Source organism: Diadema antillarum, unplaced genomic scaffold (assembly GCF_040938485.1).
Source record: "Diadema antillarum isolate AM-2024a unplaced genomic scaffold, OU_Dant_1.0 scf00000045, whole genome shotgun sequence".
Lineage (NCBI taxonomy): Eukaryota > Metazoa > Echinodermata > Echinoidea > Diadematoida > Diadematidae > Diadema > Diadema antillarum.
In genome coordinates, this window is record NW_027270934.1 from 1,062,876 (window position 1) to 1,082,641 (window position 19,766).

Genomic DNA, 19,766 nt, shown 5'->3' on the forward strand with positions numbered 1-19,766 from the left:
CCGGTATCTGCGATCTCAAAAACGGCGTGAGCCCTCACCGTCAAGAGGTAGGAATGACTTCTGACAATGTCGAGCTGGCCACAAAATCGCGAAGAAAACCACCTACCGGTACAACAAAACACCGTGTGTGCATTCTGAATGCAAGTTTTTGATTTCAGCAAATTTCAGCTTGTTTCATTTTATCTCTGACTGTAAGTTTTAAGGATAGGTGTTCTTTTTTATTTCAATTACATTCATACCCTGCAAAAATATCCTCGAGAATTATAGTGAGATATTTCATGTTCAGTGTGTAAATGCATGTTAAATTTCATTGATTGTGCGCCTACGCCAAAATGATACAATGTAGTTTAAAGGTCACTTGAACAAAAACACAAAATCACATGCTGAGCTTCTCTTGGACCTTGGCATCTCTGTCTGTATTTTATATCATCTGTATATGTTGATATAATATAGTATTATATAGTATATAGTATATAGTATATAGTATATAGTATATAGTATATAGTATATAGTATATAGTATATAGTATATAGTATATAGTATATAGTATATAGTATAGAATATGAAGTGTTTGTTCGCAAAAACCGATAAGTCCATATTTGCCAATTGGAGATATGTGCGATTAAAGGTCAAGAAAAACAAAGAAAATAATAAGAATTTTTTTGCTTCTTTTGGCCATAACTTTAAAAATGTACCTTTATATGTAGCAGGGAGGTCACCTCCCTATATGTAGTGACCAATATATCATTTAAAAGGTATTATTTTGTACTTTATGACGAAAACCGTACTTCAAAATCTTCAAAAATGGACTTATCGGTTTTTGCGAACAAACTCTTCATATACAATACATAATACCAGTATGTTATATAATGATACATATAATATATATAAAGTACAGTATATAATATATGAAATATAGTATACAGTATATACCAATATACATACAATTTCAAAATCAAAATTGCTTGACAAATGTCAGGGTTCCTGAAAATTTGTGTTCTGTAAATAAACGGTTGGTGTTGACAGCATGATATATTTCTGGAGTTCTGTTCTCTATTATTGATAATATCATTTAACCAACATGTGGGCCATGAATTTGTAAACATGTATTATGTACATATATGAATATATATATATATATATATATATATATATATATATATATATATATATATATATATATATAATATATATATATATATATATATATATATATAATATATATATATATATATATATATATATATATATATATATATATATATATTATATATATATATATATATATATATATATATATATATATATATATATATATATATAATATATATATCAAAGTTTGAATTTTTGTTGCTTGACCAGGCCACCAAAAGGTAACCTCTTTGTGGAACTGTTCATGATGGACATGGCGCGACTTGAAATTCCAGTATCTGGGTGGACTTGCTTCAGAACCTTGTAGACGAAGATGCTGACCATGAATTGCTTAAAGGGATTGTATAGTTTTGGTTGAGACCTAATTTCAGGTTTCTAACATTTTTTGGTGAGATAATGAGAAACCTCTTATGAAATATGAAAGAGCAATGAGGAATTCAACATTTATTCAATGAAAATTGGTTTTGAAATGGCTGAGCTCTCCAAAACAGACTAATTCTAATAAAGTGTGGAACCCACACTTGACTGGCTGACAGAGGCTAGCAAAGAAGACTACCCAAACTTGTTCAACTTTTCTTCTTTTTGACGGGTAAGGCTGGAGGATAAATTGTGAAAAGACGGAACGATAGTGGCTTGGTTTGTATGTATTTGACTAGTAAAATGTTATGTGCATTCAACTCTCCTTTACTGTTGTGAAACATGGAAATTGTACTTGAATGATATGAAAAGACTGGCTGCATTCGAGATGTGGATATTCAGACGCCTGGGCCGCATATCATGGTCAGACAGGAAAACAAATCAGTATGTTCTAGATCATCTGAATGTCACAAAAACCTTGATGAAAGACATCAAATCAAGAAAACTCAAATATTTTGGCCATGTTAAAAGACATCAGAACATCCAAAAAAAGTGTACTGGAAGGGATTATAGAAGGCAGGAGATGCAGAGGACACCAGCGCAGTGTGTGGTGTAACAACATTAAGGAGTTGACAGGAAAGAGCGTGGCCACATGTAGTAAGGCGGCCATGAACAGAACAGAGTGGAGGTCCATAGTCGCCAACCTTCGGACTGAAGACAGCACTTATTAAAGAAGAAGAATTTGACTACATTGCAAACGGCTTAACTTTTCTCTCTTTTTTTTGATGGGAAACCACAATCTTAGAAAAAATAGCCTGACTGTTAAAATGGCTTGGTTTGTGAGTATGTATTTGCCTACACTGCAAACGGTTTTCTGGCTTGTATTACCATTGTACTAAATGGACAGACTCTCTGAAAACAAAATGTAAGGATGAAGATCACACACTTTCATAAGGTTTGTATATTTTATTACTGTTCTTCTTTAGTGTATCTATCAAGAAATGAATACAAATTATATCATATAAATACAACTAGGAAAAAAAAACACACTATAAGATGACAAATTGTGAAGCCTGATAAAGTGTCTGGACTTAATTTTCACATGTCAGAATTTGACATTTGACTTTACTTTTTCCTGTGACATACACATTGTAATTTGTGCTACTTCCAAAAGTTGATTTAAAAAAGGAGAAAAAAGCAAGCCACCAGATATACATACTTTCGGGAAAATTAGCTCAAATGATAGATGCCATTAGGTGTATTGAAATTAGGAATTTATAACAAACACCAGGACGGTTCAAAACATCATTAGGACATGCTTCATGAAAACGGAACATATTGAATTTAAAAAATGCTGAACTTCAAAAACTATGAAATTCAACATGAAGGGAAGGATTTTATGTCAAATTTTTGAAATTCAACAAATATCAAATTTCTTAGCTTATCAGATTATCAGCTTTAACACTGAAATTTGATGAGGGTAGCATGGTAACAAATTAAATTCAGAATTCACAGCAAACATTGCAGGTTGTAACAATTTCACAATGTATTAATACCAGCCAAAGTTCGGGACATGTACTGCACCAAACAGAATGAATGTCATCATTTTACCTTATACAACGGTATAAAATTGACAAAGTATATTGCCATCTGGATTTGGAAACAAATACACAGTTCTGTACGATGCAAGGCACTGCTACAATATTTCACACCTAAGCCAGGAGAGAAATGAAAATTACACATACAATTCCATACTTAAAACTCACTGATTGTGACACTTTTTCTGAGCACTGGCTCGAGAGTAATACTGTACAGTGTTTACAAATTTCATTTCTCTTCCAAACTTACTAAATTCTTCTTCGACATAAACTGCTCATCTGTTAAACTTAATGAACAAATAAAGGAAGACAGTCACCGTACCAGTAAACGAGTTTGTATAACAATTTTGTCAACAATACTTTTCTAAGTTTCACTTTTACAACTCAGTTCTTTTTTTAGAACGACTGGTCAATTTTGTTCTGATAGTAAATTACAAAACTGCAAAACACTAGTAACATAAACTTTAAAGTGTACAAGTTCCTTCTGGTATTGATAATGGAACATCTCTCAGCATCAAACCCTATCAATTCTTTCTTAATTTTTTTTTTCCTGTTCCAAATATTATATTCTGGTGTTGAAAAAGTGCTAGAAAATCATTCGTAAAATGGTAATACACTATCTGTCTTGCACAAGTAATGTCTCAGCTTGATGGACTTCTGGAAGAATTTTCATATGATTATACAAGTCAATAAAGCAATTTTGCACTTTAATCTTCACAGTAGTGCAATATACAACTCTTGTGCCACGACAAAAGTCACTGACATCACAAAAAAACTTGCCAAGAATTCAAATTTCTTTTGATAAGATATTTTCACATGAAAAAGCATTCTTTTTGTAAGATTCTTGCACATGGCAAAATGAAAATTTGAACAAATACCAGTTCTACATATGTCATTATTCCCGAAATAAATACACAACATGTGGTATACTAATATTTGAAAATTAGATATGTGAGATGTGTGACAGTGGATTTCTTTCCATTCCCAAGAATGAAACAAATCTATAGCATCTGACTAGTGTACAGCACAGCAAAGTATGTGTTGGCCTCAACTTATCTGCAAATTTGGCTGTAAGGCTGATACATTACAGGTCTTCGTCACAGAAAATCAACAATGACAAAATACTGGTTCTCAAAATTAGACTTGATCCTTGACTTTCTCTACATTATTTTGCTTCTGAAAATGATAATGCCTCAAGCATTTTTTGGTATGGAGATAAGAAGTGGAAAATGTATTGCACTGCCCACAATATGGTAACTTCCTTTATATTCCAACTACATGCACTTCATCTCAAGTTACAATTATATAGAATGACTTCCCAAGAACACACATGAAACTTGACTTATCTACATAACTCACATTCTATCACTTTCAGTGTACCTTTGCCATCTAAAGAATGGAACAATAACCTTGTAACATACCTAGCACAATGAGAAGTCATGTTGACCTAAAGAAATGAGCTGTGAAAATCACTCACTAGGCGTTTTCACATCAGCCCGATAAAAATCCAAGCTCGAGATATTTTTCGCAGAAAATAGTCAGCAAAATAGCGCGCTATTTCGAAACATCGGGCTGATGTGAAAACGCCTACTATCAGCCATCTATTTGCAGCATCTTAGTAACATATTTTGCTGACACATTTTTTTTTATCTTTCACACTGTGATCTCATGAATGACATGGTTATCCTATATGTCTTCTTTTAAGTATATAATTTTTTTTTTTTCAAGATACAACAGCTTGCAAACACATTCTTACATGTGATAACCAATCCTTTGGAAGACAAAACCAACAAATCATACCTACCATTTATCACTGGAGATGTACGTATGTAATGATTTCGGACAAATCAAGTGCTTTCATAAATAAATAATCTCTTTAATTATTTACAGTCACTCTGAGAATTCAATATATCTATTGATGAAATTATGAAATAAGTTAGAGTCAAGTTTGATTTATCATATTTTCTATTTTCTTGTACAGTTGGCAATAATACACATTTACATACCCATCAACAATTAGATAAATGAAATCTTTCTATCTGGCAAAAACTGCAATTACTAAAAACCTAAAAGAAAAAAAAATCAGTATTCTGGTACCCACTATTACCAGTGCAAAGAGGAACCACAACAAATGATTATGCATGATTTTAAAGGCAGTATTTTTTCCCCAAATAATCCAGAAATTATTATTTTTGTTTGCATCTAAGAGCTGTATAAGTTTGTTGGTAATGCAGCTTAATTATAAACTAATTGTCAAATGTTAAGATTTTTTTCTGCATCCCCAAAAGGTCAACTTACTTTTGCTTATATATTTTTTGTGGAACAGTTCATAATAATCGTTACATTTAGCGAATATTAAAACCTAATAAGAAGGTGACACAACAATAGCACCTGCAACAATTGCGTAAGTGTTATTATCTCCAAGGACTTAGGGTTAGGTTTAGGGTTGTGATAAGGTTTTAGGTTTGATTTGATGTGAGGAGTAGGATTAGGGTTAGGGTTATGTATGTGGGTAGAATTTATGTTTGGCTTAGCATGCAGATATTTCATGGGAGCAATTGTCACAGGAGCAAATGTCATGGAACTTTCCAAGAAGTAGTTAAGTACAATAACCCTTTCATGCACAAAGCACCACAATTTTACTTGAACAGCCAATGATTTTACCATAGGAAACTGATGCCAACAGCTCAAGAGTTGATATAAAATCTCTATCACATATGGTGAGCCTGAGAAAATTGCCTCCCCCCCCCCTTTTTTTTTTAAGTAAGAAGGAAGCTTCCAAAATGATTTCCTATCTTAGGAAGTTTGTTTCTTTCAAGAAATCAGGAGAAATTACTCCTAAGGCAGTGCCAGCATCACTTTGCCTCATGGTGCTAACAATGTCTTGTTGTTTCTCCTCCCTTCTGCCAATTATCAGAGCAAAGCTTAGACCCTTGTAACAAAACGACCCTCCATGGAGCTGGATATTGAAGTTCCTGTTAGCAGAATATGCTGCAAGTCAGGAACACTGGGTAATGGCTCAGTGTGCCCTAAGCGGAGGACTAAAAGCAAAGGAAACATGGAGAGTGCTGATGTGAAGTACTTCTTGATCAAATCTGAGACAACTAGCAGCAATGGGGGGCCAGTGACTTTGGACACCAATCAACTGGTCCAGGCCCTGGGAGGGAAGGAATTCAAGACAAATGCAATCCCAGACAGGGGGGGGGGGGGGGGGGGGAGATCTGCTTTATTAGCTTTGATAGGCAAATAAAAGATGGCCTTTGGAAAGACAGTGAGCAGTTCTCCAGCTCCTAGTTGAATGAGGAGCTAAATTATGAGACCACAGAAGGATCAGGTTCCAACAGGCTTTTCTGAAGCTACACGCTGTATACAGGAAGTCTTGTCACTGGAGACTCTAAAGGAAGTGGAGCAGTCTATTGGGATAACTCTGGCTCCACCAGTGAGAGGTTAACCCTGGGGGACGATGGCAATGTCAGGCCCTCCCAAGGAGGATTCTGACAAGACCAACTCGGGATCAGATGTTCTAGGATTTGGCTAGCAATGGATCGCACTGTGATGGATTGTGAAAAGGAGAAAGGGAAGAGAAAATGAAAATGTGTCGGGAAGGTAGAGGGTGTTGGTCACGCTCTTTACGTTTGGTTCGAACATTAGCTTGCCTAGAACGCAAGATTGTCAGGGCAAAAAGAAAGCATATGAGCATATGTACATTCCTTGTTTTACAGTATACACTATGATTGTTGCAAAATATTAGGAGACATTTTTTTGAGGGAATAGTGTTGAGCCCATGAAAATACCCCCCCAAAAAAAAAACAAAAAAAAACCCAACAATAACAACAAACAAACAAAAACAAAAACAAAAACAAATACTTGTAAGAACATAGCTTCTATTACGGAGTTCTATGTTGACCAGAAAGAATTGGTGGCTGCCTCTTCCAAGGAGTCAGGAGAAATGACTCATAAGCAGCATCACATTGCCTCATGCTGCTCGAGAGGTTTAAAGGATGGTATTGCTTTGGTTGAGATGGGCTTCACATTTCCAACTTTTTTGTGTGTACAATAATGAGAAACCTCTTATGAAATATGAAAGAGCACACTATTCTAAGAAGAATTCAATGTTAATTTTTAGAATTGTAGGCTCTTTATTACTTCCTAAGTGGTTTCTAGTTATCTAACACAAAGTTGAAATCTAAATCCCCCATCTCAACCAAAACTATACCATCCCTTTAACACAGTCTTGTTGTTTATCCTCCATTCTTTGAAATCATTAGAGCAAAGCCTACACACCTGCAATACATACATTAAGTTACACAGAATGTGAAGTTAAGTACAAGGTTCAAATGCCAAAATATTGGGAATGACTTTAAACAATAAAATACTGTTGAGCTTGTAACAGCCAATCTAAACCTATTTCAGTGTCAGGCTCTGATCATTATAAAATGATGCTGATTGTGTGTGGTAAAATACAAGGTAAGCTGCACAATAAAGTCACTCTTTAGGTATCTTGGAGCACCAAATCACCCCCCTCCCAAACAAACAAACAAACAAACAAACAAACAAACAAACAAACAGAGCTTGAAATAAAAAATAAATAAAATGGGTGGATGCTGAAACTTTTATTGCACAGTTTGATGAAAATATCCGAACCCTGCTGCAAACACACACAGAACGGATGAATGTACATTATGGCATGTTAGGATTTGTTTTTTTTAGAATGGTGAGACTTTTGGCAACAAAAATGCTAAGGAAGGACAGAGACCCAACCTGAAAAGTCTTACGTGTCCCTGAGCACATAAAAATGTGTGTTTGTGACCCTCTAGGGAGCATCCTCTTTAGGCTTGCTGGCAAAGTGCCAAGTCTTGAAGCGGCTGAACTCGGCATTGTCGGACTCGTCATAGCAAAAGCCGACGCCAGTCAAACGGTCCTTGGCGCAGGAGTAATGCGCCAGGAACGACTCCCGCAGGGAAGCTGGCATGTTGTAGTCGTATGTGCGCTCCACTTCCTGTGAACTCTGACCCGAGGTCTCTGACGGGGAGTCGGAGCTCACGGTCAACTCGTCTTCCTTGGCCGACGTGTCGGAGGTGGCAGCAACGTAATCAGCAACCCTATCAGCAGCAGGAGTGGTCTATTGAGAGATGAGTGGAAACATTTAGCATTATCCTTGTCTAAAGGTCACGAGACTGGGAGGATTTTAATGGGAGGATAAGAATTCCAAGACAAAGGTACAAGAAGAACAAAATAAAATGTATCCACTAGCAGAATTGCTTGGAATATTTCAAAATTGGTGTCATTTCAGTAATTCTCCTTCAACCTCTTTGCTACTATCAGCTGACACACCTAATGCCAGATGCACCCTTGGTGTTGGAGCATATTGCAAGTATTAACCATTTGTAAAATATTTTGAAAATGACCTTTAAAAGGAAATAAGTGAAAGGAAATGGTAATTGAAAATGTCACTCATTAGAACAACATAACAACAACAAAAAATGATCAGCATCTCTCAATGAGAGATAAAGAATAATAAGTAAATGTTCATCATCATACAACATATCGAAATGGCATAAAATGCCATAGCACAGTATTATCATTCACTCATTCATTGATTTTTTTTTTCACTTCCAACAGAAACATATATATATCTTACAGAAATTATATACATAAATTTCATCATAATACATAATAAAGGATAAGTTTAATTACAAAATATTGTAAGTATACGGAAATACTAGAAATGGGGAGGAATGCTAAAAAGCAGTGCTTGTAGGGTGCACTTCCCTAAAAGGAATGACACAACAAATTATATGATTGATAGACTGATATACATAAAAAGTGGAAAAACAAAAGAAACTAAGATATGGACGCCTATAACTATCCTAACTAACCCAAAACAAACGCCCTGGACAAATCTCTACACTAAGTCGCTGTCATGCAGGAAGAGAGAGAAAAGGGAGAGAGAGTGGATACAAATCATTTCATGATAGGAAAAAACAAAGAGAGCATATTTCACCTTTTCTGACAGGGGTGATTTTTGTCTCTTGATCACTATTTTTATCCCTTTCTCGTTGAACCTGATTGGTCGGCAAACGATGTCGCACAGTGGTAGCGTCAACTGCTGGGTATCCTCGCTCACGCTGACCACATACAGGACTTCTGGCGTCAGGAGGAGCGCACCCTCACGCTGCAGACCGTTGACAGTCACGGAGGTCACTTCAACGTGGAACAGGATGTCTGAGTTTGGCAGTGTACACAGCATCTTCCTGTAGGAGTATAATGATATACACTACTAATAGATGTTTTTGCTGTATGTCTTTTGGATGTCTGACATTTATTCATAACTACACATTCTATGAAAACAAATAATCCTTCATTCATTATACAAATCTACCAGGCCTGAGAGGTTCAGGTTAAAACTATTTGCATGAGGTGACTTGAATAGCACTATTTTCTGATGGGCACAGCCACCCCCCCCCCCAAATAAAAATAGTAGGACCTACTGTTGAAAGAAAAGGCACATAGTTTAACTGGTGCCTTGAACAATGGCCCAGTATATTTGTTTTATATCCTTCACAAATTATCTCAAGAGTTACAGCAAAGTGGGGATTTACTCAATGTTTACTGTTTGCAGTTGACCGATAATCCAAGTTCATTTCTTCTATGCACACAATTAAATGTATAAGTGTATGCATAATAAATAAATGGGTATAAATACCCATTTATTTGTAGATTGAAAACCTAACCTGTCCTCTTGTAAAGCAAAGACACTGTATTGGTGAACACCATACTGTATTCGTGTCAATGCAATGAGGGGGATACAATATCGTCTTGTACAGTTGTATACCATACTACAATATGCACCTCTAATGTATTAGTGGTATGTTTTGCAAATCGCCAGCTGGATAATTTTTTTTTTTTGAACTACCCGGTATTATTTCACTAGGGAAATAGTTGGACTCAAATGGGATAAGGATTTTCATGTTAGAAATATGCTTTGTTACAACTGTCAATGCCCTCAACCAATCAGAGGACAAGATATAAGTGAGGGATATATTATACAAATACATATAGAGTTGCTTAATATTGAACACCCAATGGAAGGTTATGCCAAGTAACAAAAGACTAGCCTTCCTGCTTTCTTGCCCCCTTAAAGTAGATGGGAGACTCAACACTATAACGGCAGTGATGGTCATCACTGGCGCATACGGTTTAGACAAGAGTTGTGAAAATCTCAGGCAATACCTTGGGCTACACTGATGGTTTGGTGAAATGTTGTCATTGAACAGGTAACCATCAATGATGTCAATGTGGAATCATCGACTTCATTTAGATACTTGTATAGTCCAAGGCAGTTCATCTCTTGTTGAGTATATTGGAAGTCAAATGCAAGCACGAAAGGGCCTGCTTAGCGCAAATAGTTTATTGTAACCAGTGGCATTTAATGGAATTCTGATTCCTCCATAGATATGGTGTTACCTAAAAGCAGTAAAAGTCATGTGGAATTTACTGTGAACAAGTGCCAAAGATCAGACAGTGAATTTTTATTCTTCTAGAGATACAAGAGTTACTCAAAAGCAGTATAACGTCATACATTTTGTAATATTGTATATACAGTTCGACCTCGATTATCCAGCCTCCTTTTATCCAGAAATCTTTATCATCCGGACGCGTTCACGCAATGAAGGACTTTTTTTTTTCATCCAAAAATTGAGAAAAAACAGTGACTTTAACATTTTTCATGGATCTATTTCACTAATTTCATAAGATGTGCATGATAGGTTTCTCAATATCTAATGAGGTAAAACATGTATGATTTTCACATAAAGATATACTTTATTTTTGTGAAGAAGGGACTACAATTTTGCGCAGGCTAGCATAGATTACACCACCGTTGCGGGGTATGCTACCTGCCTAGCTGCCAGTGCACTGGGACGGCAGCTTGGACGGCAGCTATATACATTAACATTGTGTCTCCCATATCCGGCCAATTCGCTTATCCGGATGAGCGCCAGTCCCGACATGGCCGGATAATCGAGGTCGAACTGTACATATCATACATAAACATATCCCTAAATCTCTTTGTGTGCCATGTTTGCATGCCCAATTCAGTCAATGGCTTGCTAACTTTGCATATTTTGCTTAAACTCCCAACTGTGCTCAAGGCGATCGACGTTTTGAATACCAGCCATTTACATGGAAAATTGAAAATAGAGGTAGCTTTGTCATAAAACTTACATCACAGTAAAGCTTGCAACTTTCTCTACAACTTTGTTGTACTGCATTCCTAGCAGAAATACTTCGAGAAAAAACTACATGATCCAAAAACTCTCATGTGGTGCCATCTTAGAACAGCAAGGCATAATGGGGGTTGCATCGTGGCACATAAAGAGCTACGAGAGAACTGTTATTCACTGAAGATAGTTTAAAAGACATATGACATTCTATGCAAACTTGGAGCTAAGCCGATCTCACCATGCGTATTTGAGCCTCGAGTTGGCTGCATCACTCTTAGTATGACTGTGGGGGTCTCCTAGTGGGCTTAGCTTCTCAGCCAGGCCTGTCCCATGCAGGATTCCTGGGTACAAAGACAAAAAATGATCCAGACCATCACTTGTTAAAGCCATGCTACAAGTTGTAGTTACAGCCAAACATCTTCAGAGAAGCCGTTCAAATCAAGCTGTGAATCTTTTGAAATTCTCCGACATCTAGAACAGGATGTTCCTGACTGTAAACAACAAATGTCACATTTATTCACACATAAGAACACAGATAATGCATGTATGCGACACTGAGAATGCTTTCTGTATACTTCTTCACATATTCAAAACATATGTGTACCATGCACTTGGCAAGCACAATACCAACAACACAACAATAATGGAAAAAATGAGCTTATAATTTTCCTGGCTCATCATTGCAGATAATAAATACTCTGTAGCTTCAGCACCTTCATTGCTATCAGTGGCTGGATTGCTTTTTATCTCCATAAATCAAGGACATGAGCATGGAATTTTCAGTATCACCAATTCGCAGAAAACTTCTGCGCATGCTGAAGAGCCCTGTCACAGATGCACTGTGGGACTCCTCGGTGCCATTGTCACTTCTGGTTGTCTCGTGCGAGTCGCAGCTCCCATACGATTCAATGGAGTTATTTGCCTGCTTTTACATTGTTACTCCTTTTTTCTTGGTTATAATTCAGCTTTAAGGGAGTCGAAAGTTTCTAAATTCTACTGATTTGCGGGCACTAGAGTCTTGGTTTACTGCTGCAAAGCTGCAATGTGCTGGTCACATGATGGAAAGCGAAGAAATCTTCAACAAAAAATACCCCTGGATAAAGACAGAACTTGATCTGAGTGCATACGCAGCCAAAACCGGGGTAAGTTCGTCCCCTGAGCAATCTCATAATGCATCTAAAATGCTGTTCTGCGCATGGCACCTAGGTAGTGGCGATACCGAGAATTCCTTTACCCTCATGCTCTGCATATAAGACCACACTGATGTCCTACTCACACCCCCCTGGAGCATTGGGTCACCTACCTTGTCCAGTCTGGGCCACCAGTTCAGCTGCCCCGCCAAGGGGCTTGACCACCGCCCCTACTAGCCCCTTGCCCACGCCCGAGATGATTCCCCGTGCCCTCTGGCCGGGGGAGCTCGTCGTGTGGTCAGACATGTCCTGTAGGCTTCTCAGCGGCTGGTCAGCGATGCCAGCAATGGCACCTAGGTGAGAAAAACAAGATGCAAGTCAGGTGGTTGATGTCACGTGATTGATGTCAGGTGATTAATGGATGTCAGGTGGCAAAATGTGATTAATCTCACAAATCCCACACTAAATAAAAGTAATTATATTCAACCCAATAAAATCTAGCTCATGTTCATTTCTGAAAATCCTAATATAAGGCATATATTATGAATGAGTATCTCCATGACATAGTTCATACAAAGACTCAAAGAGTGGAAGGAATAATAAAGAGGCTCTCAGAAATCGAATGGTTTCAAAGACTTTTATATCAATGGAAGGGGAGAGTAAAAGGCAGGAGAATATTTATGGGTTGTAAAGGCTCTGAGGACGGAAGTGCTGAATTGATGATAATTTCATTATTAACTCTTAATCATATATCAAATGTAATCATCTTAATTCCTCACTTGCATGTGAGGAAGGAGAACATCGTACCGTAATTTGTGTGCTTAGAGTACCAACTGGCACAGAAAACCTCTCAGGCCCAAATTCACAAAGATGGTACAAATGAAACCATGGTTTAAACCATGGACAAAAACCACGGAGTGCCAAGTGTCGCATGCAATATTTCGATACGAAATCAGTCATTTCGTCGATGAAATGATTATTTTGTAACAAAATGACAAAATTTTGTAACTAAATGAACATTTCGTCCACGAAAAGATAATTTTGTTAATGAATCGGTCATTTTGTCGACAAAATGACCAATTTCGTAACGAAATATTCTGTGCGACACTTGGCGCTCCATGGTTTTTGTCCATGGTTTAAACCATGGTTTCATTTGTACCACCTTCGTTAATCCAGGCCTTAGTGTTGTATACACTGACCAAAGTCCCTGGCTCACAAAAGGTCAAGTCCTATGCAAATAATGCATTAGAGTAAGCTGGCATAGGATGGCAGTTTGTAGGGAGGGAGGCAAATAGAAGCCTTGCATGGCATACCAAGAAGACTGATCCCAAAGCTGCTCAATCCTTGGACGATTCCTGACGACATTCGATCTGGGATGTGTCTCCTCTCTTCCTCACGTCGTGCCACATGGTCTGCGTCCAGCGACAGTCGGTCCAAATTTCGGGAAACACTAGATGCAAACTTGGTGATGGAAGTCAGCGTGCCTGGATGGAAAATGTGAAATAGAAATTAAAAAAAAAGAAAACAAAAAAACAGAGTGAATGCTTACCCCAAGAGTACAGACATTTGTAAATCATTAAAGAATTTTTCTCAAGAATGTAACCCATGGTGTACATGTATGTTGAGTATTCAGGTTACCTTAGTCGTGGTGTGTAAAATAAGATCCAAACGACTGTGTCTAAAAATGTGAGATACATTTCAAAAGCTGAGGAAATATTTGTATGTAATGCTAGAGAAAAGACACAATATAGAAAAAAAAATGAAGACAGAAACATATTATCGGTATCTGTGTGTCATACAGGTACTAGACTTCAAGGCTCATGTCTTTGATACGGTATTAGAGATAAAAGCATCAACAAATCACTGATAGCGATAAAGATCTGGTATAATTTCAAAGGATATAGAATCAACATCATAATGTTACCAATATTTAGTAAAACTTCAATGCCATGAGGAAGTAAAATCTCCCGGACATTAACAGAATATTTCAAGCACATGGCAAGATACACTCATGCTGTTGAGTGCTGATAAATTAGGTAAGTGGTAACAATGACATCAACTATTAAGGAAGTATGCAGAATATTTCTGTTACAGATGGAAAAAAAACCCACATAGAAACATTGGAGGAACAAAAAAAATGTCATTCTTGTGGGCTACACCTAGATCCACACATTTTTGTGTGGGCGAGTTCATGGTATTGTTTTTAGGCAACCATCCACACCTGCTGATAAGTGGCGGACAAGAGAAGACATCCCAGATGCCACGCCCGAGACGAATGCCGCTGGGCCTCTGGTCAGGCCCTCATATGGCAGGTAGACCGTGTCAAAGAGACCTGTACGCACGCTGCGAAGGAAACCTGCGGGATTGCCGATGAGGTCCAGAGAACCGATGGCCCAACCTGTTTGATGGGACAGAGAGTGACACAAGGTTAAGTAAAGGCAACTGTCCACAGAATGATGGTCTTAAATGCTAAACGACCATCCTGAAATTGGTTCACTGTTTACTAAGTTTACTACGACATAATATGGACACACACATAAAAATCATTATTTGTGGGGTTCCTTATGGATGTGTCCATGCCTGACTTGTATTTCTATACTAAACTAATGACTGATTGAATCATTCAACTATGTAGGAATCATTTGCTGTAAATTCTTTATTTTGTCATTGCATTTCTAAGTATACCTGTACTTTAAACAGCGTTGACGTGAAGTCTGATGAAAGAGAGCACAGGTCTAATTAGCAGCATTCTGTTTACTTTTTAAGAAGTGATACATTCAACCTTTCACAGAAAGAATTTTACCATACACTGGTATTGAACCTTTTCTAAAGCACTGACATCGCATCATTCTCAATTATACAGTGTGTGCAACTTCTCCAAAACTAGATGGTGTTATCTCCCCCATCTCATACAACAGAAGGATGCATGCCACATCGTACATTGAACAGAATATTGTTCAGAAACACTACATATTTATACCAAATATATCATACTGAATCTTCAAGGCAATGCTAAATGTACATTTCCTGATCTTGGTTGTAGAGTAATGGCATCTGCAGAAATCTACACATGTCTTCTTCATCTGTCAAAACTTGGCAAATGTGTAAAGTTGACAAGATAATTTCAGTCAGACAGAAAAATATGTTTAAACAAACTTACGATGCTGCCATTTGCAATTATTGCAAATTGCACTGGCTGCAATCACCACAGCAATGACATAGGCTGGTAATAACTGATTGATGGCTTCCAGTTACTGTATACGCCAAATATTTCGCGAGGTTTTCATTTTCGCGAATTTCGCGAGTCAGCTGTTATTCGCGAAATTAAAAACATGCGAAAATATTGACTCTAATGCCGATATGAATGTGACATGCACGTATATATTTCTCTGTTCAGTACAGGACTCCACAATCACGAATTTAACCACTCGTGAAATTGTCGGGAAGTCCCGATTCGCGAAAATTTAGACTCGCGAAATATATGACGTATACAGTATTGCACAGCAACTGCAGTAACTGCAGTATTATAGCCATAGCAGTGATACCACCTGCAAATATGACATCATGGCAAAATCCATATTCCTGCTTGGGTGATGATGCATGAATAACTGGTTTAAGCATTGCTTTTATTACAAATACTGTACACTTAATCATATGAACCCCAAGAAAAATAACATTATGTATGTATTATACAATGCACTATAATTACCTGCTTTGAATAGTGCCCCCGATGTGTAGTGTAAGGTGAGGGCCTGCCCAAGCTGCCGATGGGTGGCATAAATGGGACCAGTCTCGTAGCACTGGAACCGCAGCTTGGTTTGGTCCAGGGAGATGAACATCTTGACAGAGGCATGGACACTGGCTGTAAGAGTGATGGGGAGAATGGTGAGTTGCTGGAGGCCAATGGGGCTTCTTAGTGCACACATGGCAGCATCCACCATGGATGGCACCCCTGTCCTGGCTGATGGAGGTCTGGTCACCACCAGTCCAGGGCTGTATGTCTTGAAGAGGTCCTTCGCGTTGAGCAGGAGCTGATCCTCGATGAAGACCTCCATGTCATTGAGGGCAATCTCCGCATTCCGCAGGTGGTCCCCAAAGCCCTCGCTGCTCTCGACGAAGACGTGCAGGGAGAGGAAGCTGGTCTCGCGGTTTTCCTGGGCCTCGCAGTAGACGAAGTTGTACCAACGCTCCGGCGTCAGGTGAAGGTTGGGATTGATTTCCGGCAGGACGTTATCTTCAGTCCTCTCCAGACCTCTGAAGATGACGGGGAAATCGTAGCCACCGCTCCCATGACTTTGGTTGTCGATCTGCAAACTGTTGACAGTAAGCTGGAGAAGGTGCACTGAGTGCAAGGCCTTCCTCCGCCTTAGGTCTTCCCTGGCAACAACGATGAAGCTGACACCATCAGCGGTCACTCGCAGCATCTCCTGAACCTCTTTTCCCTGGGAGAGGTCATTCATCACCATGATGACCAGGCTGGAGGTGCTGATGGACTGACTGATTTGTGGCGTGTCATCCTTGCAGTCTTCCTCTTCGTCGTCTTTGGAGTTGAGGGAATCCAAGAAGACATGGATCAACGTTCCCACACACTCACTGGCAACCAGGAGGTATCCTCCCATTGGCATGGCAACGATTTCCGACCGGGTGGGGTTACACGAGTCTATGATGTCTATGGCCTCGCTCCACTGGTGGCCCTCCACCTGCGTACCATCTGAGAGGTTCTGGGGCGACGGAATGGAGACGGATCCGGGAGGTGCCGCCAAAGCAAAGTGGAACTTGTAGACATTGGTCTGCTTTGTTTGGCCACTTGGGTTGGGAACGAAGTGAACCACTTCTCCAGGAGGAACGACGGGCACCTTGGGGAGGGGCCCTCTCTCTTCCTCGATCTCCAGAGCATCTGGATATTGTCACATGAAATATCAAACAGGTATTTTTTCTTGTTTACTTCTATGACAATACCTATTCTGTGATAAGACAGTATATAATCAACATGAAATACCATGATTTGTAAGGAGATAACAATTACTTTATATGACAGGCAAGTTTTTTAACTACCTTTCAACAAGACAGACATCATGGTACTTATCACGAGACATCAACACAATTTGCCTGATGTCTTATTTCTGGGCTAACTCAAGTAGGAAATAAATGTGCTAATTACTTTTATGACAGATATATGGCACGGCATCTATCAGCCCTCTGACACCTAGATACTTTTTTGCAATTATAACCTCTAATCACCGATGGGAGTAGAAAATTTTATGCTATGATTGGGTATTGTAAGGTAAGGAAGATACAGGGGTGATATTAGCAAGGTAAAGAAACATTTTCACGTAATATATCCCTCACATGCACTTGTACACCTTCAAGCACAGACATTAACACACACAAAGAATGTATGGCTTTGGAGAAAGAGAGGGAGACATGAGGGTGTAAGGTGCACAAGGATTAATTCACATCTTGCTTATGGCAAATGAAACTCTGACTCACTTTCTGGCAAGGCACTATCTGGTGACTGGGCAACATGGACCGGAAAGGCACACTTGTTGATGACTAGCATCTTGGGTGAAGGGTCGTCGTCAACGGTGACATGGGTCACGCCCTCGTACTGATAGACCATGACAACCATGGGCACGGTCACGACGCCTCTGGTCTGGAATGTCTTTATAGGCCTACTAATCTACACACATTTCCAATGAAAACATTTGAACATTTGAAGAGTTCGATTGCAAAACGAGTCAACTCCATTTTTGCTAAGTTGAGATATTTGCCACTAAAACTGTTTTTAAAAAAAGAGAAAATAACAAAAAAAAAAATTATGGGATACTTTTAATCATAACTTCAAGAACATTCCTTGCTATGTTACAAAAGAGGTATCACTCGAAAGGTTCTATCTTGCTCTACGTGACGATGGACTAATTTTAAAATGTTTAAAATGGCACTTAGCCCATTTTACAATCAAACTTGTAAAATTGTTACAGGGATACACATAAGAAAATCACATGGCTGATTGCCACTACTCTAACATGTAAATTTGTGAAAATTTCCAGTTGAAGTTGTAGCAGTATTTTTACCGTCATTCATATTTCAAATTAGTTTCACTGTAAAGATAGACTTCTCCTCAAAGTTCACCTAATAAATCCTATCTTACACGTACATGTCATGAATGTCTGTTAGCTTTTTGTGACCCTTCAGCAAGAACATTAACATGGACTGCTGATGAATTTGAAATATGGACTTCTTTGAAGCATGCTCACTGGAAAGATGACAAACTCAGAGACTAAACTTACTGGTATAGGAAGAGGGATTCTTGGAAGACCATCACTGATCTCTACCCAGGCACTCCATTCATTGCCCATGGCTGATTGGTCAGAGAGTGCTAATGCCATATAATGGAAGGATCCCATTGGTTGGTTACACATTGGACTGTCCCACTGGAGGAGAGGGGTGTGTTCTGAGCTGTGACTTGATTTAGCATTGAGGGCTATGGTCTCTAGTGACTTCACTTGGATTGATGTCTAAAGGAGAGAGAGAGAGAAAAAAAAAGAAGAGTGCATAAAATGCACATGCAGATCAAACTATCAAACCTAATAATAGTACAGGGTAAAGATTACAACCTCAAATACTATGCACTGTTTTGGGTCTGTCTCTAGGCCAACAACTTCCCCTTTTGAATGGATAAACGTAGCAGCAGCCTACTGGCTTGATACTGCTTACATGTAACAGTTGGGAAGTATTTAAAGGGATGGTACAGAATTGGTGGAGATGAGAATTGGGCTTTAACTTTTTGCGAGATACCAAGAAAACACTTATGATATAGTACAGGGCATACCATTTTAAGAAGAATTTAAAGTTTATTTGATGAAAAATCGGGTTTGAAATAACTGAAACATCCAAAAACAAAGTAAAACAAAGCGAACGTAATAAAGTGTGGGTCCCACACTTTATTAGAATTGCTTTTTTGGATATCTCAGCTATTTCAAAACAAATTTTCATCAAATAAACGTTGAATTCCTCATAGAATTACATGCTTTTTCATGTTTCATAAGAGGTTTGTCATTATTTCACCAAAAAAATGTTAGAAACCTGAAATTAGGTCTCAATCAAAACTATATGATCCCTTTTCACAAGCAATATTAAAGGCATGTAACGGAAAGGACTATTTCAGTATGGAAGATTGAATGCTTTATTAACTGATCTATGCTCAATCAAATCAATGTGGCTTTTTAAACATTGTCAAAATTTTGTTTCACTGTTTCCATGCAAAGTTAATATTTCCACTGTGTAAAATCTCACTTTACTAC

At 38.3% G+C, this 19,766-nt stretch overlaps 1 protein-coding gene across 1 annotated transcript in view; it reads right to left on the bottom strand.

Moving 5' to 3' along the window:
• Window positions 1-7,471: 7,471 nt before the first annotated feature.
• Window positions 7,472-19,766, bottom strand: part of LOC139714907 (intermembrane lipid transfer protein VPS13B-like) — a 66,914-nt gene continuing 54,619 nt past the window's right edge. Inside the window, exons 43-51 of the mRNA XM_071626555.1 lie at window positions 18,753-18,980; window positions 17,953-18,142; window positions 16,172-17,359; window positions 14,684-14,860; window positions 13,776-13,946; window positions 12,636-12,815; window positions 11,571-11,673; window positions 9,112-9,361; window positions 7,472-8,229 (exon numbers count right to left, since the gene is read on the bottom strand). Coding sequence (XP_071482656.1) covers window positions 7,921-8,229; window positions 9,112-9,361; window positions 11,571-11,673; window positions 12,636-12,815; window positions 13,776-13,946; window positions 14,684-14,860; window positions 16,172-17,359; window positions 17,953-18,142; window positions 18,753-18,980 — 2,796 coding nt within the window. The 3' untranslated portion in view covers window positions 7,472-7,920. The remainder of the gene's footprint in view (window positions 8,230-9,111; window positions 9,362-11,570; window positions 11,674-12,635; window positions 12,816-13,775; window positions 13,947-14,683; window positions 14,861-16,171; window positions 17,360-17,952; window positions 18,143-18,752; window positions 18,981-19,766) is intronic.